The sequence below is a fragment of the Anolis sagrei genome, chromosome 1 (genome assembly GCF_037176765.1).
Source record: "Anolis sagrei isolate rAnoSag1 chromosome 1, rAnoSag1.mat, whole genome shotgun sequence".
In the NCBI taxonomy this organism is placed as follows: Eukaryota; Metazoa; Chordata; class Lepidosauria; order Squamata; family Dactyloidae; genus Anolis; species Anolis sagrei.
Window position 1 is genome coordinate 316,436,702 of NC_090021.1, and position 24,312 is coordinate 316,461,013.

General features: G+C 41.2%; 1 protein-coding gene across 2 annotated transcripts in view; it reads left to right on the forward strand.

Moving 5' to 3' along the window:
* Positions 1-16,014, forward strand: part of CHGA (chromogranin A) — a 31,486-nt gene extending 15,472 nt beyond the window's left edge. The window contains exons 5-9 of one of the 2 annotated variants that reach the window (XM_060756483.2): positions 770-868; positions 6,380-6,937; positions 7,822-8,273; positions 9,018-9,083; positions 15,360-16,014. In XM_060756483.2, the coding sequence (XP_060612466.2) occupies positions 770-868; positions 6,380-6,937; positions 7,822-8,273; positions 9,018-9,083; positions 15,360-15,443 (1,259 nt within the window). In that variant the 3' untranslated portion in view covers positions 15,444-16,014. The remainder of the gene's footprint in view (positions 1-769; positions 869-6,379; positions 6,938-7,821; positions 8,274-9,017; positions 9,084-15,359) is intronic. The other variant, XM_060756490.2, reaches the window with a different exon arrangement.
* The last annotated feature ends 8,298 nt before the right edge of the window (positions 16,015-24,312 follow it).

Consider the following 24,312-nt stretch of genomic DNA (forward strand, 5'->3'; position numbering starts at 1 on the left):
AAACCAGTGGTTTTTAATCTGTGAGTCCCCAGGTGTTTTGACCTACAACTCCCAGAAATCCCAGCCACTTTACTATCCTAAACACTTCTGATCCCAAATCCAACCCTCTGAATGACAGGGCATTGGACTAAATGACCCACGTGGTCGCTAGTCTATTATTCTATGATTTTATGATCAGATAACTGATATTTAATGTGTGTCTTCATTGAAACAACATCATCAACAACAGCTTTCTAGTCCAAATGTGTTTAGACATAAAACTAAAAGACTGTGATTAGAAATTACTGTTATGGCTGAATGACAAGTAGTTGATTGTGCCTTACCCAACCCTTTGATCTTCTCCAAATGACAAATAAATTCAGCACCACTTAAAAGGCAGACTAAATTATGCAAACCAAAAGCCGAGTTCTGCATAATTTATTCAGGTCATTGTCAAATTTAGCTTAACGTAGCTTAGGTTTGAAATGTGAGAGTTGGCATGGAATTTAGTTTGCCTGAATCCTGGTCATTGGTTGCTTTTGTACAGAACATTCAGTATTGTTCTTTACAGCATCCTTTAAAATACATCACTTGTTCTCAGAAGGATAAGTATTTAAGCTCAGAGGTGACTATGTGGATCCCCAAGTGACACCATGAATATCTATCGGTTACTATGACCTGTATAGGAAAAGAACAGTCTTAGTGGGGTGGGTGGATGGGGGCTATATTTTACCAGAAAGAGCTCTCAAATGTTTATTTCCTCCCCCGGTAATTTCTACATTTGTAACAGGAGCTGACGAAAGGACAGAACTGGAGAAGAAAAGCCATGGATTTGAAGATGAGCTTTCTGAAGTCCTTGAAACCCAAAGCGATGGTAATGCAGAAGGAGGTTGGTGTCAGGATCACCCTCACAAAATCCGGGCAGAACAACATAAAGGTGGATGGGATTTCAAATGGCCTTGGCACACACATCTGCTCCACATTGGAAATCGTTTTCTGCAGTGAAGGAAACATGCGAGCACACGATTGCTCTTCCACTGGTTAGAAGTCAGCTTTTAAAGAAGCATAAAGAAATACTCTCTGTGCCTTTCATAGGCTCAGCTCCAAGATATTTTGATGCCTGATTTACAATAGTAAAGGTGCCACTGGCCCTCTTCAAGTCACTTTAAAAGTGGCCAAATTATTTTGGCCTGAAAAGCAGGAAATCCCACAAGCAACTCTCCTAATCCCTTGAAATATAACATAACGTTTAGGGTGGTAGACTGAAAACTGGTGAGGGCCCCTGTACCTTTAATTGTTGTATAGAAGAGGGAATCTCCCCAGTTGTCACTTGTCATGCAATCAGGCCCCTTCCATCCAGCTGTATAAAATCCACATTGAACTGGATTATGACACCATGGACTCAGATAATCCAGTTCAAAGCAGATATTGTTGATTATCTGCCTTAATATTCTGGGTTATATGTCTGTGTCGAAGGGCCCAACAGTAAGAAACAATACCTTCTACAACACCATTAAGGTTACAAGAGCCCTCTTTAGTTTTTACACTACTCATGAAAACTGGGTGACAATTTGTTGTTTTTTCATAGCACTTCAAAGAAGTTGCATGAGGGCCCTTCCACACAGTCCTATATCCCAGAATATGAAGGCAGAAAATCCTACAATTTCTGCTTTGAACTGGGTTATCTGAGTCCACACTCAGATAATGTGGGATTTTCTGCCTTGATATCCTGGGATATTGGACTATGTGGAAGGGACCTGGGAAATTTGCTCCACTCTGCCCAAGAATAAAGCTAATGCTGTACCCTGCTAGGTTTGCCAGTCTATGGAAATAAAGGCTGGAATTGACAATTGCAGGTATGAATGCATAACGTGCACTTACGCATTTATAACTGATTCATATCCACGATGCTAACATATTTAATATGATATGAAAAGATACAGAATGGGGAATGCCTGGCTCAACAGCTATACGTGTGAAAAAGATCTTGGAGTCCTCATGGACAAGAAGTTAAACATGAGCCAACAATGTGATGCGGCAGCTAAATAATTCAATGGGATTTTGGCCTGCATAAACAGGAGTATAGTGTCTAGATCCAGAGAAGTAATGCTACCCCTCTATTCCGCCTTGGTCAGACTATACCTGGAATACTGTGTCCAATACTGGACACCGCAATTGAGGGGAGATGTTGACAAGATGGAATTGTCCAGAGGAGGGTGACTAAAATGATCAAGGGTCTAGAGAACAAACCCTATGAGGAGCGGCTTAAAGAGCTAGGCATGTTTAGCCTGCAGAAAAGAAAGCTGAGAGGAGACATGATGTATAAATATGTGAGGGGAGTCATAGGGAGGAGGGGGCAAGCTTGTTTTCTACTGCCTTGGAGACTGACACGAAATAATGGCTTCAAACTACAGCAAAGGAGATTCCACCTAAACATTAGGAGGAACTTCCTAACTGTGAGAGCTGTTCAGTAGTGGAACACTCTGTGCCAGAGTGTGGTGGAGGCTCCTTCTTTGGAGGCGTTTAAACAGAGGCTGGATGGCCAGCTGTTGGGGGTGCTTTGAATGTGATTTTCCTGCTTCTTGGTAGAGGGTTGGACTGGATGGCCCACAAGGTCTCTTCCAACTCCATGATTCTATGAAGCTCATATTGTGTGAGGTTTTTAGAAATTGGCTATGACAGACTTTTGTTCTGGAATTTTGTTCAGCAAACCTTCCACATACACTGGATTATGAGCACAAGACCCTCGTGAAAGTGAAAAAAAAGTGAATAAAGAAATTGTTTTTTTTTTCACTTGATAAAACATTTCATTATGAATTTCTACATTTCAGCATAGAATCATAGAATCATAGAATCATAGAGTTGGAAGAGACCTCATGGGCCATCCAGTCCAACCCCCTGCCAAGAAGCAGGAATATTGCATTCAAATCACCCCTGACAAATGGCCATCCAGCCTCTGCTTAAAAGCTTCCAAAGAAGGAGCCTCCACCACACTCCGGGGCAGAGAGTTCCACTGCTGAACGGCTCTCACAGTCAGGAAGTTCTTCCTAATGTTCAGATGGAATCTCCTCTCTTGTAGTTTGAAGCCATTGTTCCGTGTCCTAGTCTCCAAGGAAGCAGAAAACAAGCTTGCTCCCTCCTCCCTGTGGCTTCCTCTCACATATTTATACATGGCTATCATATCTCCTCTCAGCCTTCTCTTCTTCAGGCTAAACATGCCCAGTTCCCTAAGCCGCTCCTCATAGGGCTTGTTCTCCAGACCCTCGATCATTTTAGTCGCCCTCCTCTGGACACTTTCCAGCTTGTCAACATCTCTCTTGAATTGTGGTGCCCAGAATTGGACACAATATTCCAGATGTGGTCTAACCAAAGCAGAATAGAGGGGTAGCATTACTTCCTTAGATCTAGACACTATGCTTCTATTGATGCAGGCCAAAATCCCATTGGCTTTTTTTGCCGCCACATCACATTGTTGGCTCATGTTTAACTTGTTGTCCACGAGGACTCCAAGATCTTTTTCACACGTACTGCTCTCGAGCCAGGCGTCCCCCATTCTGTATCTTTGCATTTCATTTTTTCTGCCAAAGTGGAGTATCTTGCATTTGTCACTGTTGAACTTCATTTTGTTAGTTTTGGCCCATCTCTCTAATCTGTCAAGATCGTTTTGAATTCTGCTCCTGTCCTCTGGACTATTGGCTATCCCTCCCAATTTGGTGTCGTCTGCAAACTTGATGATCATGCCTTCTAGCCCTTCATCTAAGTCATTAATAAAGATGTTGAACAGGACCGGGCCCAGGACGGAGCCCTGCGGCACTCCGCTCGTCACTTCTTTCCAAGATGAAGAGGAAGCATTAGTGAGCACTCTCTGTGTTCGTCCACTTAACCAATTACAGATCCACCTCACCGTAGTTTTGCCTAGCCCACATTGGACTAGTTTCCTTGCCAGAAGGTCATGGGGGACCTTGTCGAAGGCCTTACTGAAATCCAGGTACGCTACATCCACGGCATTCCCCGCATCTACCCAGCTTGTAGCTCTATCGAAGAAAGAGATCAGATTAGTCTGGCATGACTTGTTTTTGATAAATCCATGTTGACTATTAGCGATGACTGCATTTGTTTCTAAGTGTTTGCAGACCACTTCCTTAACAATCTTTTCCAGAATCTTGCCCGGTATCGACGTGAGGCTGACCGGACGGTAGTTGTTTGGGTCGTCCTTTTTTCCCTTCTTGAAGATTGGGACCACATTGGCCCTCCTCCAATCTGCTGGAACTTCTCCTGTTCTCCAAGAATTCTCAAAGATGGTTGCCAATGGTTCCGAAATGACTTCCGCTAGTTCCTTCAATACTCTGGGGTGTAGTTGATCTGGCCCTGGGGACTTGAACTCATTAAGAGCGGCCAGGTATTCCTGGACGACTTCTTTCCCAATTTGGGGTTGGATGTCCTCCAATCCCTCATCCACTCCATCTTGCTGAGGTTGAAGACTCTCTTTTTGTGAGAAGACCGAGGCAAAGAAGGCATTAAGTAGTTCTGCCTTTTCCCTATCCCCTGTCAGCATTGCCCCATCTTCTCCTCGAAGAGGTCCTATCGCCTCCTTGTTTTTCCTTTTTCTACTGACATAAGAATAGAAGCCCTTTTTATTGTTTTTAATGTCCCTGGCAAGTCTGAGCTCGTTTTTTGCTTTAGCCTTGCGGACCTTTTCCCTACAGGTGTTGGCTATTTGTTTGAATTCTTCTTTGGTGATTTCTCCCTTTTTCCACTTCTTGTGCATGTCTCTTTTGTGTCTTAGCACAGTTAGAAGTTCTTTGGACATCCATTCTGGCTTCTTTGCACTTGTCCTATTTTTTCTCTTTGTTGGCACGGTTTGCAATTGCGCCTTGAGTATTTCACTCTTGAGAAATTCCCATCCATCCGTAGCTCCCTTGTCTTTTAGTATCTGTGTCCACTGAATGCTGCTCAGCGTTTCCTTCATTTTTTGGAAATCAGCTCTCCTAAAGTCCAAAATGCGGGTTTGACTTGTCTTAGTTTCGGCCTTCCTTTGTACCTCAAATTGCAGGAGCACATGGTCACTTGTCCCTAAGGATCCTACCACTTCGACCGCATCGATCAGGTCCTCCGCATTTGTTAGGATGAGATCAAGAGTAGCCAATCCCCTTGTTGCCTCTTCTACCTTCTGGACCATGAAATTGTCTGCAAGGCAAGCAAGGAATTTGTTGGACCTTGTACTCTTGGCCGAGTTTGTTTTCCAGCAAATATCGGGATAGTTGAAATCGCCCATGACTACTACATCTCTTTTCTGTGCCTGTTTGGTCAACTGTTGGCAGAAGACTTCATCAAGATCTTCCTCCTGGCTTGGGGGTCTGTAGTAGACGCCTACAACAACATCTTTTTGAGTCCCAGTTCCCTTGATTCTTATCCAGATGATTTCAAGCTGGTTTCCCAGATTGCTGTCTTGAATTTCTTGTGCAGCATAAGAGTTTTTGACATATAAGGCTACTCCGCCTCCTCTCCCCTTTGTTCGGTTTCTGTGAAAGAGGTTATACCCCTCGATATCTACATTCCAGCGATGGCTCTGTGGTTGTCTTAAGCTAGAAGGTGACTATAGAATCGCACTGGAGAACCTAGATCCCAAGATATATGTTCTCTCCAAAAAATCTCTAGGTCCCCCAGCAAGAAAAGAGGAAATTGACCATAGAAGCTAGAGATTCCTAGAAAGAATATTTTAATTAACCCACAAATAATCAAATCCACAAAAGTCAAAACCATAAATATGGAGGAATAACTGTATATAGTATTTTAATGAATTTAAATAATTTAAACTTTAAAAATTATTTAATTTTTAGTTTTATGTTCATACAATTTATTGATTTTATATAGTTTTTAATCTCTATTATTTTTAACAAGTTGCAAACTATCTTGAGTCCCATTACTAAAGAAAAGGCAGGGTGTCAATGAACAAAATATTCCAAAACAAGCTATTCCAAATTTCTTCCATGAGTTAGATAATAGGATACTAAAGTTCTTGATTTTTATAATAGATATGAAGTCTCAATGTTTAATTGTTCGATTTGTTTATTTTATATTGTATATAATGTAATATACCATATAATATTATTATGCTATATACTGTGAAGCAATATGTACATGTAAATATGCACTATATAAATGTTTAATATAATAAATGTTTAATTTATATAGTGCATATTTACATGTACACATTGCTTCACAGTAAAATAATTGAAACCAATGTGTCCTGCCAAAGGTGTCCAGTCTAAAGTAGATGTGCACACATAGACAGATTTGCTTTGGCAAAGCTTGGAGATTATTCTTCATGCAGCAAACACCCCCCCCCCCCCCCCCCAAATAACCACTTTCTTCTTGCTTTTATTTTTCTGATTTTCAGAGCTGTCTCCTAGTGAGGATCCTATTGCCTCCTTGGCTGAGCTGGAAGAGGCAGAAAAAAGTCAGCAGAACAGTGAAAGGGACATTTCAAAAGAGGAGAGGAACAGTTTGGAGGAGAGGGAGACCAGGGCCCGAGACACTGAGACTGAAGATGACAAGGAGAACCCCACAGGATTTGAGAGCAATGAGGTTGGGGAGGCTGAAGAATTGCCCTGGGATGATGCGGCTGTAGACAACCACATCCATGATGACGTCCGAGATGATGAAACACCTGAGCAGGGAGGCCAAGTGGAAGAGGGGGAAGATGACCTAGGAACAGATGAATTTGAGGAGAAGGAGCATGCTTCCAGACACAGCCAAGAGGAAAGCAAAGAAGAGAGGGAAGACAGTATCAGAGATCAGGCAGAAGAGGAGGAGGACCAGGAGGAGGAAGCGGAGGAAGAAGAGGATGAAGACGAAAGGGATGCTGATGAAGAAATGGAGGAAGAGAAGGAAAGAAACACCTCTGAAGAAGAGCATCCAACCAGTTTTGAGGATATAGAGGATCAAAGAGAGGAAGGTATGTCTATCCCCTTCCTTTGTTTTTCTGTGGCCTGTATTCACCTAATATCTACTTCACTCTTACTTTAGTAGCCAGGTGATATATTGTTATTAAGCATCATTGCCTAAGTATTACTTGGTTTTCGAATCAATTGGAAATATTATTTTTCTCATACATATTTGCAATCAATTCCTGAGCATACATTTGATACCAAATTTCCAAAAGGCTTAACTGTTGGATGAGTTATTATTCTGGCCTACCGCTTCCATGAATCCGGCCTGTTACTATAGCACTTTTTGTCCCCTTTCCTCATTAGTGGCTTGGTATAGAAATACCTGAGATGGTGTTGGGGATTGCTGTAATGCAGTGATTTCCAACCTGTGGTCCGTGGACCACCAGTGGTCTGCAAGAACAAAAATATGGTCCGTGGGAACAAGAGCGACTGATCTCGCAAAACCCTCTTATAATGCTGAGGTAATGGGGATTTCAGGAGGGGTGAGGCTGACTATCCACAAAAGATTACTACTACCACATCAACTCTAGATTATTAAATATGGTTTTCTGTGGGGGAGGAGATGGCGAATACTGGATGGCATATGTTCTCTATCAGAAACTAGAGCTGATGTGATCTAATGAATGCAATTTTCTGAATCACCACCCCAAAAGACCAAACAGAATCTAAAGTTGACTAAAAACTGATTCGTAACTCTTTTGGTACTAATATTGTGAGTGGTCCCTGGTCAAAGTGGCCCCTGATCAAGTGGTTCCTGGTCCAAAAAAAGGTTGGGAACCACTGCTGGTTTTAGACCTACACTCAAAATGTACTGGAGATGAATAAGACTGGGTTTTAGTTAACCAAATGCAAACAAATAACCCATAGACATCTTGGCCCTTTCTCCCAGACTACCAAGAAGCCAAGGGATTTGCAGAGGATGAAAAACTTGCAGAAGAAAAAGAGAGATACCACCACGTGAGAGGAGGAAGGCATCACTCTCTTGATGATGCATGGCAGGACAAAGATGCTTCCAATTCTAGGGATATTGAAAGTGAGGAAGTAGAAGGGGACTCCAGAGATTTAGAAGATGCCAAAAGATGGAATAAGATGGATGAACTGGCCAAGCAACTGACTACAACAAAGCGTGCAGAAGAAACTGAAAGCAATGAAGAAGACCCAGATAGGTCCATGAGAGTAGCCCTTAGGTCCCAGAAATATGATGACCGTAATTCTGAAGACAGTGAAAGGAGGCCACAGAAACATCATTCAAAAGAGGAGAGCAGTGAAGGGGGCTTTCCGCTTGTTGCCATGCCTGAAGAAAAGAAGGATGAAGAAGGAAGTGCTAACACAAAAACAGAGGTAAGGGCTGGTTAATTTACATTTAGATATGGGCAGCTGAGACAGTGACACTTTTGCTTTCAGTGGGCACAAAATTATTATTGTATAAAACTACCCTCAGGCGTATCGGGTATCTGTGCCAAATTTGGTCTAGTGAATGAAAATACATCCTGCATATCAGATATTTACATTTCAATTCATAACAGTAGCAAAATTACAGTTATGAAGTATCAACAAAAATAATGTTATGGTTGGTGGTCACCACAACATGAGAAACTGTATTAAGGGGTAGCAGCATTAGGAAGGTTGAGAACCACTGACTTTAGGAGAGCCTGCAACAGTTTGCTTTTGTATGATTGGTCTGGGAAGGGCAAGCCTTTCTTACCTCCTGTTCTCTCCCTTTGCTAAATTGAGTGCAAAATATTTTTGTGCTTTTAGCTCAGTTCTCAGCAATTGGGGTAAGCAGTGGAACAAAGGAAGAAAGTAGGAAGAGAGAAAACAGACATAGTTTAAAAGTAGCTGAAAATCAGAACTGTCCATGTCAAACCAAGACTGTTGTAGGGCATAAAATCCCAGAGCTGTCCTGTCTGTTCCCCTTTTGATCCAGTCGCTTTAATCTTTCGTTACCAATGATGAGAAGTCTACTTAACTTGCTTCAAAGTACACAAAATAGATACTTCTATTCCCATAGCAGCAGTACTTCTTCCTTTTTGCTCAGGACCAAGCATGTGCCCTTTTAGTACACTATCATCCCTGTCTTTTCAGGGAATTGCCAAGGCTCTGACAAGACACCAGGGAGGGAGCCAGCACAACGTGACAACGGTTGCTCAGGTACCAGTTTCAACACAAAAGCTCTCGTCAACATCATCTCAGAAAAGATAAAAAGAGAGGAAAGGAAAGAGTGTGTCTCCATGGTTATAGTACATATATATCCGTGCTATGCTGTTAGGATGGGAAAGAAACATGGTTGGGAAGGAACTGTTCCAGCACACAGAGAAGAACATGCAGGAAGAACACACTATCCCTAATTAACAGGCCTAATGAATGCAGGTTGAGTATCTCTTATCCAGAATTCAGAAATCCAAAAACACTCCAAAATCCAAAATTGTCCACATAAGTGGTTGAGATAATGACAACTTTGTTTTATGCACAAAATTATTGAAAATATTGTGCATACAGTAACCTTCAAGGTATGTATACAAGGTGTATATGAAAGATCAATGATTTCATGTTTAGACATCAGTCCCATATTCAAGATCTCATTATGTAAATGCAAGCATCCCAAAATATGAAAAATGGAACATTTCTGGTCCCAAGCATTTTAGATGAGTGATACCTAAACTGTATCAACTGCTGCTGAAAACATTATACAGGCATCCATTGTTTTCAGTAGTGCTGACCCAAGATATTTTTGCTGTGCGAAGCAAAAAACATAAATGTGCTTAGTGTCATGAACAAAGGTTGAATTCAAGACCCATCAGTAGAGGATTGGTGCCACCCACACCTCAAGAGGACAGAGAAATTTAGGAAGTGGAAGAACAACTACATGGCCCACAGCAATTTCCTTCAACCCCTTGCTATTGCCTCCCAGAATCTACTGCTCTAGGCACATCCCTTAATCTTCCCAAAGGTAGGACAGGCCTTGATTTTCAGCTTATGGTAGTCTTTCATGTTGTACACAGCTGAGACAGCATTTCTTGGTTGATGAAACCCCCTTTGTAAAACTTAGGTAAGTTTTTGTTTTGAAGCCAACTCCATCCACCAGCAATCCCACATCCACCAGGCCAATTGAATGGTTAAAATGGTCCTCTGAGAAAATACATTTTGAAAACTTCTTTTCTTTGACATTATCTTGTGGAATGAATTCAGCAACAGATAAGGTGGGTAGTCTATGACTGTGAACAATACTAGCTCCGGGTTGTTGTAGATTTTTTCGGGCTATATGGCCATGTTCTAGAGGCATTCTCTCCTGACATTTCGCCTGCATTCATGGCAAGCATCCTCAGAGGTAGTGATTAGCATTTGATGGCCTGGCAGTTGTTTGGTGTGGCTTGTTAGTGCCTGGGGAAAATCTTTTGTTGAGAGGTGATTAGATGTCCCTGAGATTAGATGTCACCTATCAACAAAAGATTGCTCCAGGCACTAACAAGCCACACCAAACAACTGCCAGGCCATAAAATACTAATCAAGGTGGTCAGTTGAAACATTCACACCTAGCTACAACAGACAAGAGTTCTTTGTCCCACCCTGGTCATTCCACAGATATATAAACCCATTTTCCTAGTTCCAACAGACATCACTACCTCTGAGGATGCTTGCCATAGATGCAGGCGAAACGTCAGGAGAGAATGCCTCTAGAACAACCCAGTGATTCCGGCCATGAAAGTCGACAATACAATACTAGCTCCCCTTTCTTTTGTATTGCAAGCTCTGTCCTGGGAATGGGAGAGGAAGGAAGTGGCCTTGGAAGAGAGCATGTAATCTTTGCTCATATTAGGGTTGCCAGGATCACCCCAGACCTTGATGTTTCCAGGCCCAAACCTGAGACCTAGAGATGGAGCCTAGTGATATCATTAAGCATGATGCAGTAAACCACAGAAGCTTATAGCTTTTCACACAAAATATATATTCCTGTTTGTAAATCACGACAGATACTTGTCTAAAGTGGCAGCTTCCAGATCCCTGACATAGGGAGACAGGATAAGAACCAAGAATTTTCTTACTTCTAGCCAGAGGGTGGATGCATAGCTGAGCAGATGGTAAGGCCTGGCAGTACAACAATTGGGAGGAAAGAAGGAAGCTAACCAAGGAAATACATAGTGTCTGCAAATTACAGTAATAAACGAATTGAGCTTTGCAAATTTGTAGGAAGCCGCTGATTTCCTGGCTGAATGGAGATTTGCACACAGATCTCTTGCCCATAGTTGAGCATATCAAAACTGCAGGATTTGCACCCTTGCATCCTGCATGGAGATTATGATTAATAATAATTTATTTTTCTCCCGCTTTTCTCCCATGGACTCAAAGGGGCAAACAAATTAAAACCGACAGAAATTACACGGCACAAAATAATATAACTGATAAACAGACAACACAATTACGTAAGCCATAGACAACAAGGTTAATAAATATAATATATTCTGCTAAAATTCCCTGGCCTCAGGCCACTGAGGTTGCCCATAAAAATATTTTTAAAATCCTAAAGCTATTTAGGTCAGGTGTCCGTTGTCCGGTCCAAAATAGCCTTCATTGATATGCCTTACCCGTCACAGCCTATTATGGGTTATCGGGAAAGGCCTTCTTCCATAGGAAGGTTTTAACTGGTGCATGAAATGCCAGTAGAGAGGCGGCCAAACACACATCTTTGGGAACTGAGTTCCAGAGCTGCGGAGCCACCACTGAGAAGACCCCCTCATTCCCACCAACCATTCTTGTGACGGTGGTGAGACCAAGAGATCATCTATTGATGATCTCAAGGCACGTGCGGGCTGGTAGGAGGAGATGTGGTCTCTCAAGTAGGCTGGGCCTGAACCAAGATGGCCCATGAAGATCACCTAGGGCTGAACCAGAAGAACTGACAATGCTATTCCTTTCCCAGGAATGAATCTGAAGAAGAGGAAAGGCTGTAGACGAAATGTGATCTGTAGGGCTGGGGAAATAAACCTTGATAGAGCTGGAGAGATGCTATCTATCCATATAGGTAGTTTTGCTTTCCACAAATGTCCTGCTATCCAAATTGGTAAATAAAGCAGCTTCCACAGAGGGGGGTGAGGGAGGGTGGGAGAGAGAATCTTTATCCTCCACATGTTGGGGAATTACACCTCTCATTATGGCTTACCATTGGCCATCCCAGCTAGGGATAATTGGGAATATCTAGAGCAGGCATAGGTTAGGGTTAGGCAGCTGAGGGGGAAAGGAAAAAGCCTGAGGCTGTTAGGAATTGTGGGAGTTGAAGTCCAAAACACCTGGAGAGCCAAAGTTTGCCCATGTCTGCTCTCGAGGGTCACAGGAAACTCAGTTCTGCTTGAGGCAGTATAGCAGGCTGATGTCTTTTTTGTTGCTGGTGGTCACAGATGAGGATCACATGAAAAGTAGCTTGTTTTAGATGAGTTACACTGCGCATGTGCCTCTGTGTACTCCATCACTCACACACACACAGACACACACACACACATTATCATCTTGGCATTGGGACAGAAACCGGGCATCTTGCTCCAGAAGTGAAGGATTTCCTGTGATCCTGCAAAATCCTCTTTAAGTCACGAACATATTGCTGCCTACGCTGAAGCCTGCAGCTGTGCTTTACAGTTTCATTACATTGAAAGGCAGAGAGCTTTTGGCTCCAAACAAATATCCCAGCCCTTTTATGAAGGAAACCTGGACAGAGAAGCCAGAAGGGAAAAATTATTTCCTGGAATGGCATCAGGCCCTTATCAGTTTTCTGATGTTCAAACAGTACTTGGTCAAAACAGGTTTTAACAAGTGTACATGATTTGGTGATTTATTTCAAAAAACGAACAGCTACAGTGCCTTGGGGACTGGAAAAAAACATTGGAACACTCTGAGAGATTAAGGTTCCAATTTCATTCAGTCATTTCCTAAATTCTTAGGAAAGTCATATTCTCTTATCTGTGAATAAATCTTATAGAATCATAGAGTTGGACGAGACCTCGTGGGCCATCCAGTCCAACCCCCTACCAAGAAGCAGGAACATCAAGTTCAAAGCACCCTTGACAGATGGCCATCCAGCCTCTGTTTAAAAGCCTCCAGAGAAGGTGCCTCCATCACACTCCATGGCAGAGAGTTTCACTGCTGAACAGCTCTTACAGTTATGAAGTTCTTTCTCATGTTCAGGTGGAATTGCTTTTTCTGTAGTTTGTATCTTGCCCAGAACACTCTATGATACAGATGTCAGAGCCAACATGAGGACATATAATATTTTCTTTGAGTGATTTACATGTATGTGTGTGCGCACGCTAATGTTCCTCCACATTTGCAGTTTTGACTTTTCTGGATTTGATTATTTATGGGTTTGATTAAATGTATTCTCTCCAGGAATCTCTAGGCTAGACATAACTGTTTAATGTTGCATTCCTTACCCAGAGAATTTTCCTGAAAATAGAGGAGAAAAAGATTAATGACATTTCTCTATATTCCAACTATGAGCATGTTCAATTCTCTTCAGCAAATGGACAAATGTCTTAGGAACAATGGCTTCCAGTGTACCGTATTTCGAACAGCATGAAATAATAGATGAAGTGTGAGAACTGTACAGATAGTGTTGAACTCCAAATCCCATTATTCCTTAACCATTGCTGCTTAGAGCTGCTGAGATTTGCAGTTCATTGATACTTGTAGGGCCACAGATCTTGATTTTTTCATATCCGTGCAGTATGGTTATCCCCACCTTCCTTGATTGAAAGAGATCACTCACAGTCAGCCTTGCAGTTACAGGTATGCTTTTTCTGTTAACCTGACCTGCCTGAATCTTTATTTAATTATTGTGAAATGAGAAGGCAGCAGGAAGAACTGGTGACAAATACCTGATTGGAAAATGCTTCCAGTACGGTGTTGAAGTGAGGGCCCTCTGGTGGCACAGCGGGTTAAACCGCTGAGCTGCTGAACTTTCTGACTGAAAGCTTGATGGTTCAAATCCGGGGAGTGGGTTGACCTCCCACTGTTAGCTCCAGCTTCTGCAAACCTAGCAGTTCAAAAACATGCAAATGTGAGTAGATCAATAGGTACTGCTTCTGAGGGAAGGTAACAGTGATTCATGCAGTTATGCTGGCCACATAACCTAGCTCTTTGGCCTAGAAAGGGAGATGAGCACCACCACCCAGAGACGGATATGACTAGACTTAAGGTCAGGGGAAACGTTTACCTTTATGTTTACCTATCTTCTGAAAGGTTTCAGAACGTACTTGGGCATAAATCCACTTGGGCATAAATAACTACACTTAATGTTAGGGGAAACCTTTACTTTTACCTTTACTATGGTGTTGAAGTATACATGTCAGAAAATGAGTTCTATGTAGCACAACATTAAAATATACTTTCGGGAAGGCCATTATTACCGTTAGACAGAATGAGAAAACTGCTTTAGGTTCTCAGTATCAGTGTAATGACTCCTCAGTTGTTCCATCCAAACTCTTTAGGTTTTCCTTGTCTCCCAAACTGGATCTATCCCAAAGCCATACCTGACATAAGACTCTATTGCCAATATAATCACATTGTGGTTTGCTTACATGCTTACTAGCTATTGATTGTGCCTTGCAGCTATGATTTGGGCATACATTTTCTGTTCAGAAAAAGGAGATAGCATTGTAATTTTCCCATTTATCGTCTTTTTCTTAAAGCCAAGATAGCTTTCTAGGAAATCGAAACATGAAGCAAAGATACCTTTGCAAATCTTTTTGGAGAGAGAGTTTGAGAACTTTTAGGGTATCTTTCTCTGTGCCCTGATTCAACTCCCTGAAAGGTAAAACTGAACCTTTGTAGAATCACATGTGTACTCTCTTGATTTGATGGACAGTCCCAATCCCCTATTGTCCCACTTTTTCAGCTGCTTTTAAATCTCCCAGTTGTTTTCTGCTCTTCCCACGTTACCCTTTTATCCTCAGCTTACTTGCAAGGTAATAGACATAGGAATTGGAATGACTGGACAACGAGATGGGACAATGTTTTTATTAGGAGACGCAAATGATGCGTTCTTTTAGTATTCTTGTTATGGTTTTATATTATGTGTTAATGTTTTTAAATGTTTTATGGTGTTTTGGGGCATTGAATAGTTGCCATTGTAAACTGCCCTGAGTCGTCTAAGGGCTGAGAACGGTGGTATACAAATATAGTAAATAAAATAAATAAATACTTCCATTGGTGCAGATTGAGTTCAAAGTGCATTCAGTTAGCTCATCTTTTGGCTGGGAGGAGGAGGGAATGAACACAATCTTGCCCTTCCCAGTAGGCTCAGTCAAAAGCAAACTGCTGCCACCTCTCCTAGCTTGTGTGTTCTTCCTCAGCACTATGGAGTTCCTTGGTCTCATGTAAAAACGTTGGTGGGCAGTGATCAGCAGCACTAAATGTTATGTGTCACCTTTCTATTTCTAGGACCAAGAGCTGGAAAGCCTTGCAGCAATCGAAGCAGAACTGGAGAATGTTGCCCACAAGTTACACGCCCTGAGAAGAGGTTGAAGGCTTAACAACACATGATGTGAGAAAAAAGCCAGAAGTTTTAAGTCACCATTTTAAACACTGCAATTTAATTTGATTTAATTTTTGAAAGGAGAATGTAATAATGAAGCAGGCGTGTTTCTACCTAGAATGCCAGTATCAGTAGGAAAAAAATGGCCACCTTCCTCTGTGTGTATGTTTGTGGAGTAGTACTGCTCTCCATCACTTGTTTGTTCTTTGCTTTTATGTTTGATTTATGAGCTATTGGTTTTTTCTTGTAACTTTGGAATCACGGTATCCACGAGCAGTGCAATTTATTCCTGACTTTTCTGTTGAAAAAAGGGACTGCTTTCTCATTCCTCCTCCTATTTTCCTTTGTTTTGTTTCATTCTGTATTTTTTAACAAAATCTATGACAGCTTTCTAGAATGTTTTACTTCTAATACCACTAGGTTACCTGGATATACATCTAAAAAAAATAACTTGCAATAATTTGTTAATCTTTTGATTAAAAAGATGAGAAACTCTGACTGTAATATATTCTATATAAAAATTCAGGACAAAAAAATAAACATGCAACTTTGGGCTCCTTCCTTTGCCTCTCATGGTTGTGGTCTAATGAATCTTTAAAGAGCAGAGTCCTGGATATGGATGGCTTGGGTTCAAATCCTTATTTGTCATGAATATTCAATGATGTACTTATTACTTAAGCAATCCCTCGTAGCCCAAGAATGATTGTCCTTGAAGTGTAGTTTGGTGATGGGTCCGTAGGTGGCTGTGGAGCCCTATTCTTGATCTGCATGTTCTCCCGCAGTGAGGACATCGGTTTTCAGAAGGAAGGTGGTCCCAGTCAGGGTTGCCTTGACGCATCTTCCTCTTGGCACATCTCTCCCTTTTGCCCTCCATTCGTGCCTCTTTGAATTCTGCAGCACTGCTGGTCACAGCTGACCTCCAGTTAGAGTGCACAAGAGCCAGGGCTTCTCAGTTCTTTTGCACTCTTGTGCTACAATTTTAAGGTAGGCTTTAAGTCCATAATTACATCTCTTTTTTTTTTGCCCAGCAACGTTAATGTTTCCCATTCTTGAATTGGGAATAAAGTAACTGCTTTGGGAGACAGTGATCGGGCATTCGGACTACGTCGCCAGTCCAGCGGAGTTGATCTTCATTGCTATTCAGTATATGACCTTGGCTTAGTCACATACTCTGAAAAAGAGGTGGACAACCTGGATCCAACCTCATGCAGTCCTAGACTTTCCATGTATCCATGCATCTCTTTGTTTACATCCTACTTTTCTCCTAGACCAAAACTCAAAGCAGCTCATCAAAGACAGATCATTACAACAAAAAGACCTACAATAGGTTTTGATATAAAGCTTAGTTCTAGGATGCCTTATGGATACCAAAATCCATGGATGCTCCAGCTCCATTCTGCGCAGAAAACTGGTGTCCCTCATAACGGCAAAATCAATGTTTGCTTTTTGGATTATTATGATATTTTTTAAACATTTTCAAGCCATGAATAGTTGTATCCGTAGATACAGAATCTCTCCAGTCCCCCAAAACCTTGATTGTTGGCCATCTTGGTAGGACTTTTTGGAGAACAAGTCTTAAAACATCTGAGGGTGCAGGAGAGGTTGAGTACCACTGTTCTTCAACATGCTAAAGTCACTCAGAGTATATGTTTTGAATGTATATTATGTGTTCTTAAAATTTACTCACCTTCATGCCAAGAGGCTATATTGCCTGCCCCTGAAATTTAAGCGGTATGTGTGTTGTTATGCAAAATGAGAACTTTCCCAAGCTCTGGTTCAGACATAATTAATATAATCATAAAACCATAAAGTTGGAAGACACTTCATGGGACATCCAGGCTGTTCCTTTCCAAGGGGTAGATTTCTCGCACTTTCTGTTGTTTCATCCCCATTCTTAACTATGAGTCATTTGTAAGTTAGATGTGTGTAACTCAGGGAGTGCCTGTATTTGCCCAAATATCCTGAAGGCTGATCTTGGAAGCTAAGCAAGATCAGGCCTGCTTAGTACAGTTCGACCTCCATATCCACAGGGAACATCTTCCCAGATTTAGCACGAATACATGAAAACAGGCAAATTATTTTCAATAGAGGGACAAAGAAGAGGTTGTAGAGAAGGTCCTATGTGAAAAAGTGAAATTGCAGGTAAGTGAGACCATGCATATTGCTTCTGTGGATATGGGAGTTGATCTGTACTTAGAAGGGGTGGTATCAAGGAATTCTATGTGCCATAGCTATATTGAGAGGAAGGCAATTCCCAAACCTCTTCTAAATAAGTCTTGCTGCACAGCATCTACTTTAGGGTTGCCTGAAGTCAACTTGTGAGCCTCCGGTGGTGCAGCAGATTAAACTGCTGAGCTGCTGAAGTTGCTAACTGAAAGATCGGTGTTTTGAATTCGGAGTACGGGGTGAGCTCCCACTGTTAGCCCCAGCTTTTGCCAACCTAGCAGTTCGAAAACATGCAGATGTGAGTAGATCAATAGGTACCACTTCGGTGGGAAGGTAATGGCACTCCATGCAGTCATGCTGGCCACGTGTCCTTGGAGGAGTCTACAGACAACGCCGTCTCTACGTCTTAGAAATGGAGATGACCCCCCCCCCCCCCGAGTTGGACACAACTAGACTTAATGTCAAGGGGAAACCGTTACCTTTACTTAAAGTCAACTTGTCACTATATAACATCGACAAAAGTTAACACTGGAATTATCTTGAAAAGATGGCATGAAGACTTTTGTTGTTATTGCTGAACTCCAGCCTTGTTTCACCCAGCTATCTTTGAATCATTAACAAGAACACAGGACAAGAAATTGGAATAAGGCATTTATTTAGAGTCAGTTTTTTTGAGGCAAAGACAGTTTAGTCTTCACGGCAGACACAGAAACAACACAGATGACAATGTGAGTGCATTTTAACTCTACTGTTAAAAGTAAGAGAGGCGGGAAGTTCGTCACAAGTGTTTGGCAAAAAAAGATATAACGGGATATATCAATATTGAAAATCAAGAACTTAAGCACAAGGAAGCACCGTATTATTACCGAGAAGGATGAATCGTCATGCTGTATAACTCAAAAGATAAGAAGCTATTTTTGGTTTTTTATCAGCTCAGATTTTTTATTATATATAGATCTATATCTTTATATATATATTTATGTATATATACACATTAAATACAAAAATCATTTAGTTTTTCATAAAAGTAGTTTTGTGCAGAGGACCAAAGCAAATCACAAACACTCACACTTGCTAACTCTAAAATGAAACGTCAGAGGTTTAAGGAAGAGACATCAAACTTGGCAGGTGCATGGAAATGGTCCCATGTGTATTTGAGGTTTGAACTGGGAACATTACATGTGAAAGTTGTATTCCAAAAACTTGTATTCCTGATTCAATAAACAACCCCCCCCCCCCCAGTTAATTACTAATAGCAAAGGGTCAATTGTAATGGATTCCCATTTGGAAGGAAGCGTAGTTACAGCAGTTCAGTCCCACTATAATTTTCATGGTTCCATCCTGTTTAATTCTGGGAAGTGTGGTCTAATAAGGTATTTATAAATGCCCCAGAACTCTCTAGCAAAGAATTTAAATACCTCTCCAAATTACAATTCTCAGTACTCCCCAGTAGATTGCCATGGCAATTAAAGCACTATCAAACTGTTATAATTACGCACTGTAGATGTACTTGCAAACACACTTGAGGAGAAGATCTAAAGAAATAAATAATTTAAATATATATCTCACACAGTTAAATAAATGCTAACCAAGCACTAGATATTTTTTCTTTTCTTTACAAAAGAGATAAAGACCTCTTGAATATTCTTTCATCAGCTGCCATGTCTAGAACAGTGGTTCTCAACCTGTGGCCCATGGACCACCAGTGGTCCGCAAGAACTAAAATATGGTCTGTGGCCACACCATTACATGGTTGCAACGAGAGTGACTGGTCTCGCAATATCCTCTTATAGTGCCAAGGCTAATTAAATATTGTTTACTATGGGTGAGCAGATGGCAACTACGGGATGGAGTATAGAATCATAGAGTTGGAAGAGACCTCATGGGCCATCCAATCCAACCCCCTGTCAAGAAGCAGGAAAATCGCTTTCAAAGCATCCCCGACAGATGGCCATCCAGCCTCTGTTTAAAAGCCTCCAAAGAAGAAGCCTCCATCACACTCTGGGGCAGAGAGTTCCACTGCTGAACAGCTCTAACAGGAAGTTTTTGCTAATGTTCAGCTGGAATCTCCTTTCTTGTAGTTTGAAACCATTGTTCCGTGTCCTAGTCTCCAAGGCAGTAGAAAACAAGCTTGCTCCCTCTTCCCTATGACTTCCCTTCATATATTTATAATGGCTATCATGTCTCAGCCTTCTCTTCTTCAGGCTAAACAATGTTCTGTATCAGAAACTAAGTGATCCTTGGTCAAAGTGGTCCATGGTCAAAAAAAGGTTGGAAACTACTGGTCTAGAAGATAATAATCACATTTCCCCCAAAATACTTATATATATTTGGAACATTAAAATACTACATGGATCTGTTCATAAAGCAGAAGGTTGAATTATGCCATCACTGGACTTATGGTGGGGAAAAAGAACTTGTCATGGGCGGCTTACAAAAAAAAAACCCCTAAAGTTCCCTAATCTCCGTTTTAGCTGCATTAGTAACTCTGAAATTATTTTAAGGTGTGGGATAGTGTTTAGTACCCATTAGTAACTCTGAAATTATTTGAAGGTGCGGGATAGTGTTGAGAATAAGACTAAACAACACATTTAGAATCTCTCAATGTTATAAACACGATTTGGCCAGCCCTCTATGTTCATTGGGTTTAAGGGGCACTGGGCCTTACAAAAATGAAGATGCACAAATAATAAAATTGCTGTGTTTTTGCCCAAAGGAACACCTATCCAGGAATCCCTAAGTTCTCCTGCATGATCAGCTTCCACTGGAAATTGACCATGGAATTGTACTGGAGGACCTAGAGATCCTCCAACATGACACCATGCTCAATTTCCAACAGACGCCGATCATAAAGTCACATTGGAAGACCTAGAGATTCCTAGAAACTACATTTTAATTAAATAAGTGAATAATCAAAGTCCCAAAAGTCAAATCTGCGAATGTGGAATGTTGGCTGTCCTGTCATGTACAGGGTGTGGATCTTCAAATGATGCTGGACTTCAAACCCCAACATGCTTCATCATTGTCTACATTGCAGAAATGGGCAAACTTCGGCCCTCCAGGTGTTTTAGACTTCAACGACAATTCCTAACAGTCTACTGGAGACTACTATCCTGTTGGAGATGCACACACATTGCTTCCCTCTATTTGATCACACTCCCCTGAATCCAATCTCTAGCAAACAGCAGATCACATGGAAAATGCATGTAGCTGACAAAAAAAGTTTCAACCTATGCCAGCGCATCCTACAATATTTCATCCTGGGGCTGATCTAGTATGGCAAATCCCTGATCGTCCCTGGAGGGGTTTAACCAGTGGCATCCAACCTTTGGTCCTCTAGGTATCCTTTGTTTGGAGATGTAGTTTGATACCCCCAAGCAGGAAGCAGCCAGGCTTTGAAGCTGCCAAGCCATTCAATGCTAATCAAGGTGGTGAATCGCAACATTCACACTTGCCTCAAGCAGACAAGAGTTCTTTCTCCCACTCTGGACTTTCCACAGATATATAAACCCAAATTTCCTAGTTTCCAACAGACCTCATCACCTCTGAGGATGCCTGCCATAGATGTGGGTGAAACGTCAGGAGATAATGCTTCTCGAACATGGTCATACAGCCCCGAAAATTCACAGCAACCTAGTGATTACGGCCATGAAAACCTTCGACAACACAGTATCTTAAAATAATTCCTTCTCTTAGGAAGTGGAGAATGTCACTTCTAATGTCACTGTCACCATACATATCTGTGGATTACTGTAAAACAACATTTTAAAAAGCAAGTTTAAAATGATCTTTTCACCCCCTCATTTGTAATTCAAATCATTTAAGTTTAAAACCAGCACATTATCCAGTTAAATCAGCTGGGATTTATTTAACTGAGTAATATTGTCCTTGTTTTAACTGACAAAGCTGCTGACATCAAAAACTTTATTTTTCCGATTATTAAAAAAAAAGCTATTGACAAAATGACAAAAATCACACTATTTATTTAATATAGACAAAGTGACCAGAAGGAATTGGGAGGTATAACTTTTTAAAATGTTAATCCAGTGAAAACAACAGTATTAATGCAGGTGCACTACTATTGTACTTCTACATACTTCCCATTCTTGTTTCTAAGTACATCTGAGTGCCATGAATAATTTATATAAATAGGATACAACTTTACAGCAGATTCTGAGAAAAGAGTGTTGCACACTACAGGGGAACTAAAGCAGTGCAGACAGATATGGCGTTTACATTCACGCTGAAGGTGACAAGTTGTGTGTGTGAGTGTTTTACAGTTTTCTGGAAAAAGGAGTTTTTTGAATAGAGGTTGAGATTCACTGGTATGTAGATTTATGCCCAAGTATGTTCTGAAACCTTTCAGACAATAAATAAACATAAAGGTAAAGTTTCCCTTGATATTAAGTCTAGCCGAGTCCGACTCTGGGTGGTGGTGCTTATCTCCATTTCTAAATGGAAGAGCCGGCGTTGTCCATAGTCATGTGGCCAGCATGACTGCATGGAGTGCTGTTACTTTCCTGCCAAAACGGTGCCTATTGATCTATTCACATTTGCATGTTTTCGAACTGCTAGGTTGGCAGAAGCTAGGGCTAATAGTGGGAGTTCACTCCGCTCCCCAGATTCGAATTGCTGACCTTTCGGTCAGCAAGTTCAGCAGCTCAGTGGTTTAACCCACTGCGCCACCAGAGGCCCCCTTTCAGACCTGACCATAATGCAATGCATGTGTGCCTCTTCTTGTCAAGTCATAGTTTTTGGATCACCGTGAACCATACTTTGTCATTCATTCATTCATTCATTCATTTAGATCCCACCTTTCAGACATAAAAGCTTTCCAAATATGTTTGGCTAAGTACAACCAAATGTCGTATTGTTGGTATCCATAGACCACAATATGTCATGGGAAAGACCTTGCATGATGCCGGTTTCATATTGATCTTACATTTCTTTAGCATGTGCATCTAGAAAACTGCCATATATGACTGCTGGCTACTTCTAGAGAAGTCCACAAAGCTTGATGCTGCTGCAGCTTACAAGACACACTTGCCTAAATGCCGAGAAATTTGTACAGAGATAATGAAGAACCGTGATGCTAGTGTATGCATTTAATATTCAAGCACCTGCATTTCATCTTGCAGTTATCATGAATCATTCTGGTTGATACATCTCAGTTCCAACTTCAGGTTTAGGAAGGTTTTAGGTATTTCTATATAATAATTTCCATGTATTATTGGGGGGGGGGGACCCCAAACGGATCTACAGAATTAATAAAAATAACCCGAAGTCAATGTAACGTTAAGTTTAAGATCAACCCTTATGGGAAAAGCATGCTAAACATTTGGTTTCGATCTGAAAGCGTCTCTAGCACCATTTATTCCTGGACAGTGCGATGTCGTGTGGTTTCCGGGCTGTAACCTATATTATGCTTTAAATGTATTGTGTTTAAATTGGTCTGACCCTTAGTGCCATATTATGTTTATTTGTTTATCCTTGGTTAAGTTCGGTTGTTTATAAGTTATATACTTTGGAAACTGCTCTGAATCTCTTTAGGGAGAGAGGCCAGGTTATATATAAAATATTACTATTATTATTATTATTAGATACGTAACAGATAAGTACACAGCAAACAAGAGCACTATGCTGGCTTCTCAAGTGTCTAGGACTCTGTGATGTATTGGCGAATAATGCGTGCAGATCTGAGTAGGGTGGCCTTTTGCAGCTGACAGATGGTAATTTTGTCAGTGCTGATTGTTTTTAAGTGCAGGCCAAGATCTTAGGCACTGCACCCAGTGTACCAATCACCACTGGGACCACCTTGACTAGCTTGTGCCAGAGACTTTGCAGTTCTATCTTTAAATCCTCATATCATGTAAGCTTTTCCAGTTGCTTTTCCTGTTGTTGTTGTTGTTGTTGTTGTTGTTGTTAGCAGTGTTCTAGCAACATTTTCTCCTGACGTTTCATCTGCAATTTTGTCAGCGCCAATTTTGTCACTGCCAATTGTTTTTAAGTGCAGGGAAAGGTCTTTAGGCACTTTGCCTAGTGTGCCGATCACCACTGGGACCACCTTTACTGGCTTTAAATCCTCATATCTAGTTGCTTTTCCTGTTGTTGTTATTATTATTGCTGTGTTCTAGCAGCATTTTCTCCTGACGTTTCATCTGCATTTGTGGCTGGCATAGATGCCAACCATAGATGCAATGAAACATCAGGTGAAAATGTTGCTAGAACAGGGCCATACACCCCAGAAACTGCACAACACCACAGTGATTCCAGCTGTGAAAGCCTTCAACAATTCATATTCCTGGACAGATTTTTTAAAATTCCAGTTTGCTTAATCTGGCATCAGAACATTTCAGCCTTTCCGCCATTTTATGTGCAAACTGTGGCAAATCTTCTGGTATTAAGTTTACAAATTTCTCAGCTGTTATATGTCAGCAAGTGTGTGATGCACATGCTTCACTTACAAACAAGCTTCACGAACACGTATGATGGGCCGCTTAAACAAAAGGTAGACCGAAGGTCTGTTTCATATGTATTCTTACTTAAGATCACCCTTATCCAGGATTCTGTAGATCAATATGGCAACGTACCCAAATAACAGAAAAACGAAACCAGGAGATATATCTTCCTAAGGACAGTTACAGGGTGTGCATTGAACATTACATCAGTAAGCTGTTTCTCTTGTTTGTGCCA